The 13,497-nt window shown below is 58.2% G+C and overlaps 4 protein-coding genes across 4 annotated transcripts; 2 read left to right on the top strand and 2 right to left on the bottom strand.

The window, feature by feature from the left end:
- Positions 1-98: 98 nt before the first annotated feature.
- P168DRAFT_303248 (CDP-diacylglycerol--glycerol-3-phosphate 3-phosphatidyltransferase) lies at positions 99-1,866 on the top strand (the record flags this gene model as incomplete). The annotated part of the gene is made up of 3 exons (XM_024838730.1): positions 99-377; positions 425-777; positions 840-1,866. The coding sequence occupies exons 1-3, from the start codon at positions 129-131 to the stop codon at positions 1,864-1,866; spliced, it is 1,629 nt and encodes a 542-aa protein (XP_024694041.1). The 5' UTR covers positions 99-128.
- Positions 1,867-1,969: 103 nt separating this feature from the next.
- P168DRAFT_265948 (ribosome biogenesis protein LTV1) lies at positions 1,970-3,748 on the bottom strand. The gene is made up of 2 exons (XM_024834939.1): positions 3,704-3,748; positions 1,970-3,642 (listed from the first exon to the last, which is right to left on the bottom strand). The coding sequence occupies exons 1-2, from the start codon at positions 3,724-3,726 to the stop codon at positions 2,157-2,159; spliced, it is 1,509 nt and encodes a 502-aa protein (XP_024694040.1). The 5' UTR covers positions 3,727-3,748; the 3' UTR covers positions 1,970-2,156.
- A 216-nt stretch (positions 3,749-3,964) lies between these two features.
- P168DRAFT_325804 (ribosome biogenesis GTPase LSG1) lies at positions 3,965-6,068 on the top strand (the record flags this gene model as incomplete). The annotated part of the gene is made up of 1 exon (XM_024841054.1): positions 3,965-6,068. The coding sequence occupies one exon, from the start codon at positions 3,965-3,967 to the stop codon at positions 5,963-5,965; it is 2,001 nt and encodes a 666-aa protein (XP_024694039.1). The 3' UTR covers positions 5,966-6,068.
- Positions 6,069-6,576: 508 nt separating this feature from the next.
- Positions 6,577-12,332, bottom strand: P168DRAFT_295902 (uncharacterized protein; the record flags this gene model as incomplete). The annotated part of the gene is made up of 7 exons (XM_024838076.1): positions 6,577-7,284; positions 7,446-7,658; positions 7,739-7,984; positions 8,037-8,088; positions 8,987-9,076; positions 9,159-9,304; positions 9,801-12,332. The coding sequence occupies 7 exons, from the start codon at positions 12,330-12,332 to the stop codon at positions 6,577-6,579; spliced, it is 3,987 nt and encodes a 1,328-aa protein (XP_024694038.1).
- Between the last annotated feature and the right edge of the window lie 1,165 nt (positions 12,333-13,497).

Genomic DNA, 13,497 nt, shown 5'->3' with positions numbered 1-13,497 from the left:
GTGGAATGTTTGGTCTGTTTGCACCCGTGATAATCGTCCGCGTTTCTGCTTCATCGCGATCCATCCAGTCGTTTGTCGCTCTGTCTTTCTGTCGACGGTCTCTGTTTCTTTCGTTTTGAAAAGTCATTATGTTCGGTCGCCTTGGGGGTCAGTCCCTCCGCTGTACGGTGCGCAGACCCTGGGCACGGCGGCGGTTGTGCAATTGTGAGCGCAAGTTTTCCGCCCATCACCCCGGTCCTAGCATGGCGGCCTCGTCCGGGGTGTCGTCTCTGGGTGCCATTAGGACCGAGTTGGACCGTATTTCGCCGTGCTTTGAGGTTCCTGCGTCGAAGATCACCATTCTTGACTCCCCGGCCAGTTTCTATGAAACCCTGAAGGTGAGGGGACCCCCAATATCGAGGAATGCAGACACTGACCATTGCAGGACAAAATCCGCAAAGCCCGCCGGCGCATCTACTTCTCGACGCTGTATATCGGCAAAACCGAGCATGATCTCATCGAGACGCTGGACCAGGCGCTGGCGGATAACCCCGACCTCCAGGTATCCATCCTAACGGATGCCCTACGCGGGACGCGCGAATCGCCCGATCCGTCGTGCGCTTCGCTGTTGTCGACGCTGGTGGCCAAGCATGGCCCCGACAGGGTCGAGATCCGCATGTTCCATACGCCTAATCTGACGGGGCTGCGGAAGAAGCACATTCCGCGGCGGATCAACGAGGGTTGGGGACTGCAGCATATGAAGCTGTACGGGTTTGATGACGAGATCATCCTCTCAGGGTATGCTCTCCTTCCGCGGAGGAAGTCGTCGGCGATTTAGATGCTGACAATGCTGGATGAAGGGCCAACCTCTCAAGCGACTACTTCACCAACCGCCTCGACCGGTACCATGTCTTCCACTCTCGGGAACTCACCGACTACTACGCCCGCATCCACAACGCCGTCTGCAGTCTCAGCTTCCAGGTCCTTCCGGACGCCCACCAACCCTCGGGCTATCTCCTCGACTGGCCATCGGCCAACGGCGCCCCGTGTCCGCTGGACAACCCGTCTAAGTTCATAGCCGACGCGGCCACCGTGCTGAACCCGCTCATCCACCCGGCGTCGGGCTCCCAACAACTTCCCTCCGAACCGAAACCCTCCAGCCCCAGCCCCAACCCCAGCCAGACCCTCGTCTACCCAATCGCACAGTTCACCCCGCTACTCCGCCCAGACACATCGACCGAGTTCCCCGCAGTGACCGCCATCCTGCGCCTACTATGCCAGGTCCCCGCCTTCGCCGGCTCCCACTGGCTCTTCACCGCTGGATACTTCAACATGCACCCGACACTCTCCTCCCTCCTCATCGCCAGCACCGCCGCCCACCCCACGCGCGGCACCGTCCTAACCGCCTCCCCCTGGGCAAACGGATTCTTCGGCTCCGCCGGCATCTCCGGCATGCTGCCCGCAGCCTACACGCACCTATCAGCCCGATTCCTCGACCGAGTCGCCGCAGCCTCCGGCCCCTCCCCAACCCACCCCCCAGCCATCGAGCTCAAGGAATGGCGCCGCGGCACAGTCGGCCAGCCCGGCGGATGGACCTACCACGCCAAGGGCCTGTGGATCACCCTGCCGGGCGAGGACCACCCCAGCGTGACCGTCGTCGGCAGCAGCAACTACACCAAGCGCAGCTACAGCCTGGATCTGGAGGCCGGGGCGCTGGTCGTCACTGGTGATGCTGAGCTGAAGCGCAAGCTGGGCGCTGAGACGAAGTGGCTGCAGAGTGATGCGCAGGTTATCGAGCGTGATGATTTGCGCCGCACGGAGCGTCGGGTTGGCTGGCATGTGCGGTTGGCGATGTGGATTGTTGAGCGTGTGGGGGGTGCTTTATAGTTTGTGTACACGGTATGTGTGTACACTGTATATTACTTATATCTTGCGGATCGCTCTGTATATGTGTACGATAAAGATATAGGATATGGAATCCGAGGGCCCAGACGGGAGAACTGCTTCCGCATGCATCAAACTCTATGGATCTATCTACATGAATCATAAACAATAGCCTTAAACAGAGCACTCGAGTAAGAGAAAAAGGCCAAAGAATTAGAAAAGAAAGAAAAGATCATCCAGACGCCAAACCATGACCAAACAAACAACTTTTTTTTTTCATTCCTCCATCCATATCAGGCCCGTCCGGCACGACCCGACACACGAGCCGGCCCTAACCCCTGCCGCACCTCGTCCAGCATGCGAATCCCGATCGCCTCGTTCCCGTGCTTGCCGCGCTTGTTCTTGACGCCCTTGCGCTTGACCTCGGCGCCCGTCTTGTCGTCCCACCCGGACAGGAAGTCATCCATGATGTTGTTGATGTCGTGGCGGGGCGCGACCTCGCGGCCGTTGGCGTCGATCAGGCTGGGCGCCTGCGACGACGCGGTCGACATGCCTGTCATGCCCGTCATGCCCGTCGCGCCGCTGACCATGGACATGCTGTCGTCGAGCTCCTCGTCTTCCTCGTCGAGGGCGTATAGAGCTTCGACGCGGTCGAACCGGTCGTCCAGCAGGCGGTGGCCCTCCGTGCGCGCCAGCGCCGACGACGTCATGGAGTATGCAGACGGGTTGGTGAGCGCGCCCTTGCGCTTCTTGCGCCGCATGGGCGTCCCGCCTGCGGTGAAGACGGTCGATGCGTCCAGGGCGCTGCGCAGCTCGCTGGGTGCCACGCTGGCGGCCGCGCCGGGGCGTCTTGCTGCCGCGGCGTCCTCGGGTTTCGGCTGTTTGGCTTCCTTCTTGAACTTGGCGAACTCGCGCATCCACCCCTGGTCTTCGGTGGGCATATCGGGCGCCGGGGCGTCGTGCGAGGGCAATTCGCCTGGTGCGGTGGGGTGGGCGGCTCCGTCCTCGGTGAGGGATGCGGCGTTGGTCGAGGAGGCCTGCACGGGAGCCTTCTCCGTGGCGTCGGATTCCCAACCGTCGTCGTAGTCCTCGTCGTCGTAATAGTCGTCCTGGTCGAACATCGTGTCCTCCCACTCGCCGGGTTCCATCTCCTCAGCTCGCGAGGTCAGCTGTCCAAAGACGTCGTCGTCCTCGTCGTCGACGAAGGCCTCGTCCTCGAGAGCCTCGAGCGCCTCGCGCAGCCGGGGGTCCATGTCAGGCTGGAACCCGGCGATGGCGTCGGGCACGTTCTGCTGGTCCTGGTAGGTGGGCTTGCGGGAGTAGGTAGATGCGGTGGAGTGCATCTCGGAGCCGTAGATCTGGCTTTGCGTGTCGTCGTCGGTGCTGCCGCCCGCCACGGACATGTTGCGCAGGGCGTCCTCCAAGCGCATCTTGGGCTTGCCCTTGCCCTTGTCGTTCGAGGCGGCTTCCACGAAGTGCGATGCACCACCCCCGGTGCCCAGCTCCCGCAAATGCTGCATGTAGTCATACTTGGAGTCGTCGTAGTAGACGCCGTAGTTGGCGGCTTCGCCTTCGTTCTGGCGGAGGGCGTCGGGGCCGAACTGGGAGCTCAAATCCCTGAGATTCTGTGCGCGCTTCGCGGCATCGGACGAGGCGCTGGACTCCGGGGCAGGCCCTGAGGTTTGATACAGAACCCGGTCATCGGCTTCGGGGTCGTGGATTCGAGGGTCATTTTGCGAGCGGTGGAAGAGTTGGTAAGTGGTGGCGTTTTTCTTGTCACTAATGATTGTTAGTCCTTGTGGGGATGGCCTAGATGAAACTGGTGAGGGATAAAACATACATCCACTGCTTACGGGGCGGCATGATTGCGAGATATTACTGGAACCGTGGGAGGAAGAAATCAAACGAAAACAGGAGGGAAGAATGAGGCCGATTGAAGCCCAACGAAAAAGATCTGGATAGCGGTCACGTGGGCTTATCTTATCCATGGCGGGGTTTACCGGATTGGGCGATGCAAATTTATCCACTTCTTCTCATTCTCTCTCTCTCTTCTTCTTCCTCTTCTTCCCATCACCCTCCATTCCCATCTATATCCTTCAAAATGGTTCTCGCAAAGAGTAAAAACTCCGCCGGGCTGGGCAACAGCCTGATGAATGACCGGTTTGGCAAAGGCAAGGCCTCGAATATGAAAAAGGCCTCGCACAACGCCGCCATCGTCCGCCAGGATCCCGACGGAAATAGCTATGTGACCAACGCCCCGAAGCAGGCAGCCTGGATGAAGATGCGGTCCGTCACGGAACAGCAGGCTCTCGATGAGTTCCTGTCCACCGCCGAACTGGCCAACACCGACTTTACCGCCGAGAAGATGCACAATGTCAAGATCATCCACTCAGACCAGAAGAACCCTTACCTTTTATCCGCCACCGAAGAGCAGTCCGCAATCCGCAAACAGTCCAAGAACCGGAACCGCTTGACGGTCCCCCGTCGCCCGGCCTGGGATGCGACGACGACGCGGGAGGAGCTTGATCGTCGCGAGCGGGCGAATCTGCTGGAGTGGCGACGTGGACTGGCCGAGTTGCAGGAGAACAACGACTTGCTCATGACTCCCTTCGAGCGCAACATCGAGGTGTGGCGTCAGCTCTGGCGTGTGATTGAGCGCTCCGACCTCGTCGTCCAGATCGTCGATGCCCGCAACCCTCTCCTCTTCCGTTGCGATGACCTCGAGACCTACGTCCGCCAGATCGACTCCAAGAAGCGCAATCTCCTGCTCATCAACAAGGCCGATATGTTGACCGATAAGCAGCGCGTCATGTGGGCCGAATATTTCGAGCGCGAGCAGATCGACTTCCGATTCTTCTCCGCCCATCTGGCCAAGGAACGCAACGAGCGGCTCGAGCGGGGGGAGACGGAGGAAGACACGGAACAAGCGGAGGAGGAACTCGCAGGCGCGACCGATTCCATGAATCTGCAGGACGGGAAGCGCCGCAACATCGAGATCCTTGACGTCGAAGAACTTGAGGAGCTTTTCCTCTCCAACGCGCCCGACAAGCTCCCCGAGAGCGACAACCCGGAGCACCCGCGGAAGCAGAAGACGACCATCGGCCTGGTCGGGTACCCCAACGTCGGTAAGTCCAGCACGATCAACGCCCTGCTGGGCTCCAAGAAGGTGTCGGTTTCCGCGACCCCGGGAAAGACCAAGCATTTCCAGACGCTGTACCTCACGCCCGAGATCATGCTGTGTGATTGCCCCGGTCTCGTGTTCCCCAACTTCGCCTCCACCAAGGCCGAGCTGGTCGTCAACGGCGTGCTGCCCATCGACCAGCAGCGTGAATTCACGGGGCCCGCCCACCTGGTGGCCCAGCGGATCCCCAAGACCTTCCTCGAGAACATCTACGGCATGCGCATCCGCACCCGCCCGCTCGAGGAGGGCGGCACCGGCGTCCCCACGTCCCATGAGCTGCTGCGCGCCTACGCCCGCGCCCGCGGCTTCTCCACCCAGGGTCTAGGTCAGCCCGACGAGTCGCGCGCCGCCCGCTACGTCCTCAAGGACTACGTCAACGGCAAGCTGCTCTACTGCCACCCGCCGCCCCAAGTGGCGGACGCGGACCCGATCGACCCGGCCGCCTTCAACCACGAGCTCTACGACATCGCTCACCTACCTCCCCGCCGCCAGGCCGCGCTCCTTAAGACCATGGAGGCCGAGGCAGAGGCGAACGCCGCCGCCGCCACACGGAACCCGACCAGCGCCGGCGGCGACGATGACGAGTCGCAGGAAGCCGCCGCGGACATCGACGCCGAGCTGCTCTCGTCCGTCGCCCCGGAGAAGCCGGGCCTGCGCTCCCGCAACCTGGACACAGGATTCTTCGGCCCCGGAACGGGGACGTCCACAGGTCGCATGACGCTGCCGTTCAACGCGCAGTACACGACTCAAGGCCAGGAGATGCGCAAGCCGCTGACCGGACGCAAGGAGCGCCTCATGGTAGCCATGGATCGCGGCATCGACCCGTCCGAAGTACGCAAAACCAACTCGAAGAAACACTTCAAGGCGAACAAGCGCCAGGCGAAGAAGACGCGCAAGGCGGGCGAGGAGGACGATTACTAGTTTCTTTTTCTTTTTTCCATGGCAGCCTCGTCTCACTTTCGCATTTCTTTCTTTCGTTCGAATCCTTTTTTCCCATTTTTTCCTTCGTTCCCTGAACCTTTATCTATGTGACATTGTCCCTGTTTCGTTTATTCCCTGAATAAATGGGTCGATTTTATTTTATATAACTCGCGGGCGAGTGACGAGAGGGTGTGAGTTAATGTGTGTTTTCTTTCCTTTTTCTTCTCTTTTTGGATGGTTAGATATGGTATGACATGGCATGGTATTGCATAGTGCATGCATGAGACGATCGATTGCAAGTGAAAAGTTACGTTTAGAGTGGATTTATGGTTATGTTTGTGTTGATGTTTATGTTTTGATTTTGTGATTACCCTGAAGATGAATGAATCATGACTTTATTCTTTTCTTTCTTTCTTTCTTTCTTTCTTTCTTGTGTAGGCTTGAGATTTGGGTTCATTGATGGCTGGTACGATGTAGATGTACGGAAGACGGAACCTGTGTATGTACGTATGATGATTGATTGTTTACATTACATGAACAGTCAAGTCACTAGCTATTGAATTTGTATCATGGATGATCTTAAATAGATAAAAAACCCAACCTAGAAAACACTACAGATGACTCTTAGGATACCCCGCCGCAGCCAACTGGCGCTCACCCTCAGCACGCTGCCAGTTCAGCTTCTCCATGACGGCGTCCTTGCGGGCACGGTTCTCACGCTTGCCCAGCTGCTGCAGGTGGACCTCGTCCGGCCCATCAGCGATACGGAGGGTACGGATCATAGCCCACAGGTTAGCAAGCGGGGTGTCCTGGCAGACACCGGCAGCGCCGTAGGCCTGCACGGCGCGGTCGATGACGGTGAGGGCCGTCTGGGGCACGAGGACCTTAGCCTGGGCGATCTCCTTGAGGGCGGACTTGGCGTCGCCGGCGTCGATCTTGGCCGCGGCGTTGAGGACGATGAGGCGGGCGGCGTCGATTTCGATGCGCGAGCGGGCGATCCACTCGAGGATGACGCCGTGGGCGGCCAGCGGCTTGCCGAAGGTCTGCTTGCGGTCGTCGTTGATGCGCGCGATCATCCACTCCAGGGCTTTCTCGGCGGCGCCGATCGTCCGCATCGCGTGGTGGATGCGGCCGGGGCCCAGGCGGCCCTGGATGATCTCGAATCCGCGGCCCTCGCCCAGCACCATGTTGGCGACGGGTACCCGCACGTCCTTGAACGAGATGTGGCCGTGGCCGTGGGGGGCGTCGTCGTATCCGTAGACTGTGAGCATGCGGTGCACGGTCACGCCGGGCGTGTTGGCTTCGACGAGGATCACGGACTGCTGGCGGTAGACGTCGCGGTTGGAGGCGTCCGACTTGCCCATCACGAGGTAGACCTGGCAGCGGGGGTCACCGGCGCCGGAGGACCACCATTTCTGGGGGGGTGTTAGATATGTCGCACTGCCCGGATGGGGAACAGGGAGGGCAAGAGGATACGGACCGAACCATTCAAGACGTATTCATTCCCCTCGCGGCGGATGTCGAGCTGGATGTTGGTAGCGTCGCTGGAGGCGACTTCGGGCTCCGTCATGAGGAAAGCCGAGCGGATCTTGCCTTCAAGCAGCGGCGCCAGCCACTGCCGCTTCTGGGCCTCGTTACCGTACTTGGCCAGCACCTCCATGTTGCCCGTGTCGGGGGCGGCATTGTTGGTCGCCTAGCATGGGGTGTGAATCTCAGCATATATTTCGCCAACATGATGGGCCCGTCCCATCAGATAGGTGATTGTTTTGTTACCTCCGACGCCAACTTGCTCTTGCCGAGATACTCCGCCATCAGACCGTACTCGAGGTTGCTAAACCCAGCGCCCTGGGAGAAATGGTTCTTGGGCAGGAACATGTTCCACAGGCCGAGGGAGCGGGCCTTGGCCTTGAGGTTCTCCAGAACGACGGGGTTGGTCTTCCATCGCTTCTCGCCCTGGCCGAGCTGGGCCTGGAATGTGGGTTCGGCGGGGATACAGTCTTTCTCGACGAATTGTTCGACCTAGGAAAGCAGGGTTTGGTTAGCGAGGCAATGGGAGTCCGAGGATGTGGACATACCAGGTCGAGGGTCTTCTTGGCCCGGTCGCTGACGAAGGGCTGGGCGATCTGGGGGATTCGAGAAGAGGCGGACATGATGATCGAGTTCAAGGGATCTAATCAATGGAAGCAAAAAAGATCCGAGGGGGAGAAGGAAGGAGGAAGGATAAATAGAGGAGGAGAGAGTGGGCTGACATTGCGGAGATGAAGATGAGATGCGGAGTCGAGCCGAAGACGCTGTTGGACCTCGGCTGGTCGGTTTGTAATCATTTCTGGTTAACCATATAGTTATATTCATTCATTTGGAACCACAATTCTGTCATGATCAGATCTCTTGATCGATTTGGTTTTCAGTGAAAATGCAGTATTATTGGCATTGCATAGAATAGTTGGAGCAGTGAGATAAGAGGATGTTCGGCTTCATCGCCAACCGGCAGACACCGTAAACAGAACCAGACAAATCCGGAGAAAGCAAAAAAGAAAAAAAGAGCAAGAACATAAACATAATAAGAACAAAGAAAACCATCCATTATCCCATCCCATCCCATCCCATCCATCCCATCTATGTTTGATAGTCCATCCCGACAAACCCCAAAACCCCACCAGGGACCAGAAAAGCATCACCAGTCCCGAACAGAAACGATACCCAGAACCCAGAACCCAAGAATGATCAACCCATAGCCAGTCAGTTCATTGACCGTCCTTCTGCGCCGAAAAGAAGCCCACGCGGAGACTTCAAGCCGACTCGGACGCGGCAGATGGATTCTTCTCAGCCGACGACGACTGCTCGTAGTTCTTCTTGCCGAGTTTGGCGAAGAGAGATTGCGGCTTTCCGACGCTAATCATCTGTTAGTTTCTTCTTCTTTTCTTGATTTGTTGATGGTGGTTGATCATTCTGGCGCCAGAATAATCAACTCCAACGGAGTAGAATTGAAAGACCAGAAGTAAAAGTCAAGAAAAAACATACTTCTTAAACCGCTTCCCCTTCAAATCGCTCAACTTCTTCGAGCAAGGACTCATGATATCATCCGACGGAGACACATAACTCGCTTGATTCCTGGATTGGAAACACCCCATCGGTTAGCCCCATGCCTTGTCTATCGCATCAACACCACACCTTCAATGTCAGAAATACATACTTGTCATCACCCTCCAACTTCCCCTGCAGAACCTGGCGGTGATAGTCCATCGAGTTGATCGTCGCGGGCGCGTTCTTGAGATCCTGGGCTTTCTCGTGGTCGGCGTTGTTGGCCAGGTGGGTGTTGGTGGAACGGTCGGTGAGGGGCTGCGAGGCGTCCATTTTTGTTCTTTTTTCTTCGTCTTTTCTGTTTAGATTTTTGATCGGTTGGCTATTTTGGTTTGTAGACTCTGACGGTTGAGAAAATCAAACAGGATGAAGTGGTTGGAGGAATGAAGAAGATAGAATGAGGTGTGAAGGGGAAAAAGAAAGACAAAAGCGGGAGAAAAAAAACGCTGATTGTTGTCATGGCAACAACCCCCGGCTGGACATGACGTTCCGTGGATCTTCCTCTTGCGCCCCGTTCGAGAGGGTGGATTACTGGCTACAGAGTAGATATTTGTGTTCATCATTAAATGCATGGGTACATTGGGTGTATAGTTCGTAGAGATATTTACAAGAGATTCTATGTGCGGCGACGGAGACTCCCGTCCTGGCTGCCGGTCGCTACGGACGAGCAGGACTCGAGACTAGATGGTGCCGAATCCTCAGATGGCAAAGAAGAAGATTCCAGGACCCGGTCAATCCCTCCGTTCTCGTCGACCCCTCCGTTCATCACTGGCGGACTGCTGCGCGATCGCAGGTGCGGAGGCGTCACGTCCGGCGGGGCCAGCCCATCCGCCACCACGGCCGACTTCGTGCCCGCCTCGTCGTCCGTGGACGGATCGGACGTCGGAGTCGGCGGCGAATACACCCCCGCCGTGGTCGGCACGCCCTCGTCCTGCGAGTCGTCGTCATCGTCCTCCTCGTCGTCACCGCCGCTGGCGGGATTCCGGTACGAAGAGGTTGGGCGCGTCGAGCTGGGGCTCCCCGACGGCGACCCGAACAGGGGCGGAGACCCCGACCGGAAGCTGTACGACCGCGACATCATGTTCTGCATGCGCGGGAAGTCCATGTAGCTACCGACGTTGCCGCGCGAGAAGAGCACGAGCGCAAAGCAGAGCAGCACCAGCAGGCTCTGAATGACCGTCACGCGCTTCTGGAACACTAGCTCGTCCGCCAGCACCCCCAGCTGCCCGTTGATCGCCGACACCTCCTGGTGGTACTGGATGCGTTGGTGCTCAAACTCTAGCGCTACGCTGTGCCACACCTGGTCGTACTGCTCGCGGAACTGCTTCAGCTCCCCCAGCACCGTCCCGTTGAGATTCTCCAGGAATGTCGACGTCTTGCCCAGCTGCCGTTTCTCCACCTTGTTGAACGCGTCGCGCAGGATCCGTGACTGTTCTTCGATGTACAGCAGCGACAGGGTCGAGTTCGATTCCAGCATCTGGAGCCGCTTGTTGACCGACTTGAAGAACGACTCCTGCGTCGTCGGGTTGGCCGCCGGTGGCTGCGTCGTCGTCGATCGGGGGCCCTCCGCAGGACCTGCGTTCCCACCCTGACCGCCGTGCCCACCGGCCTCGTCCTTGGGCGGCGGATGGGTGACCCGCGTGTCGGTGTCTGTCGTGGCGTTCTTCTGCGCAGGGGACACCGGGATTGTTGGGGTCGAGGAAGGGGGCGCAGAGGGTGCTGTCTGCGCACCATTTTGCTCCGTCGCTTTCGGTTCCGTCGCCTCCTTGCCTGTATCAGCTCGCGGGTCGACTGATGCGACCGCGTCGGCAGAGGGGCCTGCGGTTTCATTCGGCGGATGAGACGGACTGGGCGGCGACTGGGCAGCCGCCTTGGCCGATTCCGCCGGCTCGGTCGTAGATGCCTCGTTCACTCCGCAGGTCGGTTCCTGCAGGAGGTGGGTCGACGCCTCCGTCCGAGGACGGGGGCATGTCGCCGGCAATGGACCGGCCTGCGTCTCGGTGTCTCCCACTGCCGCCGGCGGCGGTGGAGGCGTCTCCAGTGCATCGAGATTACCTCCCTCTGGGTGAGGCTGCAGCGTTTCATGCGCTATCTCTTCCTCCACTCTCCCCGCATCTCCGTCGTGCTTGTATTCCTCCAGCATAGTCGTGCCGTGCACTCGGATTAGACTCAGCGGACAGTAGAACTCATGCCCGTAGTGAGTCAGGAACTCGATCTTGAGATACCGCGCCCAGATGAGCGGGTTCTCCACCGCAAAGGCCTGTACTTCGCGCGTGTTTCGCGCCTGGTAGATACCTAGCTCCTTCCACTGGTCGGGCTTGGCCGGATATCGGTCGGCGACGCTGACCCGGAAGGTGTGGAAGATGGAGCTGAAAAACTCGTAGTTGGCCAGCACCACGGTGTCGACCAGGATGTCGTCGCACAGCTCCAGAATCAGAAACTTGTTCGTGGCGCGACACTCATTCAGCATGTAGCTATCTTTGTTTTCGATCAGCACCGACGACGAGCCCGTACACTCCGGGTTCGTCTTGAGCACCGTCGCCGCACAGTCGAACGACGCATAGTTGAATCGCTCCTTGCAGGTGGTCCCGGCGTCCTTGGAGTGCGCCATCCCCGCCGCGGGAGCTTCCTGCCCCGGGCGCGGCACCGCAACGTCCTCCTCACCCGACTGGGCCGTCGCGTCGGCGCCCTTCCTTCCTTCAACCGCGACCCCCGCACTCCACGAGGACGCCGGACTGGCAGCGTCGGGCGAGTTAGCCCCAAAGCCCGCAAAGTCGAGCTCAATCTCCGCATCATCGCCCAGAGAATCTAGCGCGTTATGGATCCCCGTCGGCCGCTGCCGATCCTCCTTCCCTGCAGCGCCCGCGGCGCGCTTCTGCCCGAGGTCCTCCGCCGACTGTCCCACCTTGGCTAGATTCTGCTTCTTCCAGTCCTCGAATGAGAGGAAATTCACGTTGTCGAGCGGGGACTCGGTGTCGAGTTCCTGGTCCCCCGACGCGGCCGCCGCATCGTCCCCTGTCGTCGACCCGGTCGGGGCGGCCCCAACCGTCTCGTTGACCGGCTGAGGATGATCGGATATCGTAGGCGACTCGCAGTCAGAAAGGGTTACGCGCACCCATCGCGTCTCGATGCACACGGGGTGCTTAAAAATCTCCGCCTGCGCCTCCTTCCACCCCTGTACCGGACAGACCGGCGGTGTGCTTCCACTCGCCGTCCCTTCGTCCCTAGCGGAGGCCAGGGCGGCCCCGAGGATCCAACATGCTATTGTCCATCCGCCGACGAGCATAATGGCCTCCTGCGCAGGAGGGAGGGGCTATCTTCGTGTGCTATCTGTCTGACCGCCTCGTAGGATAATTCGGTCACCATGCAGGTGTTTGTTTCTTGGTGCAGGAAATCCGGCCCGGGAGGGGAAGTAGTTAACGTATCGACATTCTCTTCAGGGTAATATAGCGCGTCAGTCAATAGATTCACGATTGCTTGCTCGTGGGGGGAAATGAGAAGGGGAGAAAAAGGAAGATGCGGTGGAGCAGATACCTTAGCGTCGGTTGACTCCAAATGATAGCTAGTCTGATAGCCCGGGCGTCAGTCGAGGGGGAGATGCGCTGCAATTCAAGATGATATTTGGATGGCCTTGGAGTATCCGGTCGCAGTTTGTTCTTGTCTATGGTTGGCGTGTCCTCTACAAGAAGTGAACCTATCATCATTGACCGAATTGTCTACAAAACGAATCGCTTCACTGCGCCGCTTAGTCAGACATATCATATAACGTCACCTGATATGGATAGCATCGTCGCTTCTCCAGACTATCCACACGATATATCTGTGCATTGACCGGTCAGTTATTCTGGATCTATCAGAAGCTTTGACTTATGTGGTCGAATTCGAGCTAGAGTTGTTGGCGGTTTTGCCGCAGTACAAACAATATCCCAAGCTTGGATTCGCTGGCAGGCTTGAAACAACATGATCAGGCTAGAACAATGAGAACAGATGTCGCACATTGCGTTCATTGTATATATTGATTTGAAAGTATCTTGAGGTTTGAGAGCTCACTTCTTTCGTGCTTTGTGCCGAGGGACTGTGGAATCTGCAACTCATATGCTGTTATGATATCAAACTAGACAATGAACTATATATTTGACCCAGGAGCTGCTTCGTCGCAGCTTGTCCATGGACCCGGTCTATGCCATAGAAACAGCGAAGACGAAGGCTAAGACCGTTTTCATGGCGTCTCTTGCAGACGGGTGGGATATCATTCAGCCAGTGAGTGAGCCCAGTCCCCTCCTATTCTAGGGTGCGCTTATGACCCCAAGATCACCACTCTTTCTCCAGTAAACTGTCGAATGACCTCTTCCAATGATGCAGTGGCAAATTTCCGGCCAGGCCAGCCCATTCATCACATACTCAAACGGCAGTCGCACACCATCGGAGTTGTGAGACTTCTTATCAAAAAC

This window comes from Aspergillus campestris (assembly GCF_002847485.1).
Source record: "Aspergillus campestris IBT 28561 chromosome Unknown P168scaffold_4, whole genome shotgun sequence".
Lineage (NCBI taxonomy): Eukaryota > Fungi > Ascomycota > Eurotiomycetes > Eurotiales > Aspergillaceae > Aspergillus > Aspergillus campestris.
Note: the sequence above shows the minus strand (reverse complement) of the source record. Positions and strands in the feature narration are given on the sequence as shown.

Excerpts from the sequence above, each read along its gene's own strand:
- P168DRAFT_265948 (XM_024834939.1), bottom strand. The coding sequence starts at position 3,726 with ATGCCGCCCCGTAAGCAGTGGAT. Across the intron at positions 3,643-3,703 it reads CCGCCCCGTAAGCAGTGGAT|TGACAAGAAAAACGCCACCA; the intron begins GTATGTTTTATC and ends AACAATCATTAG.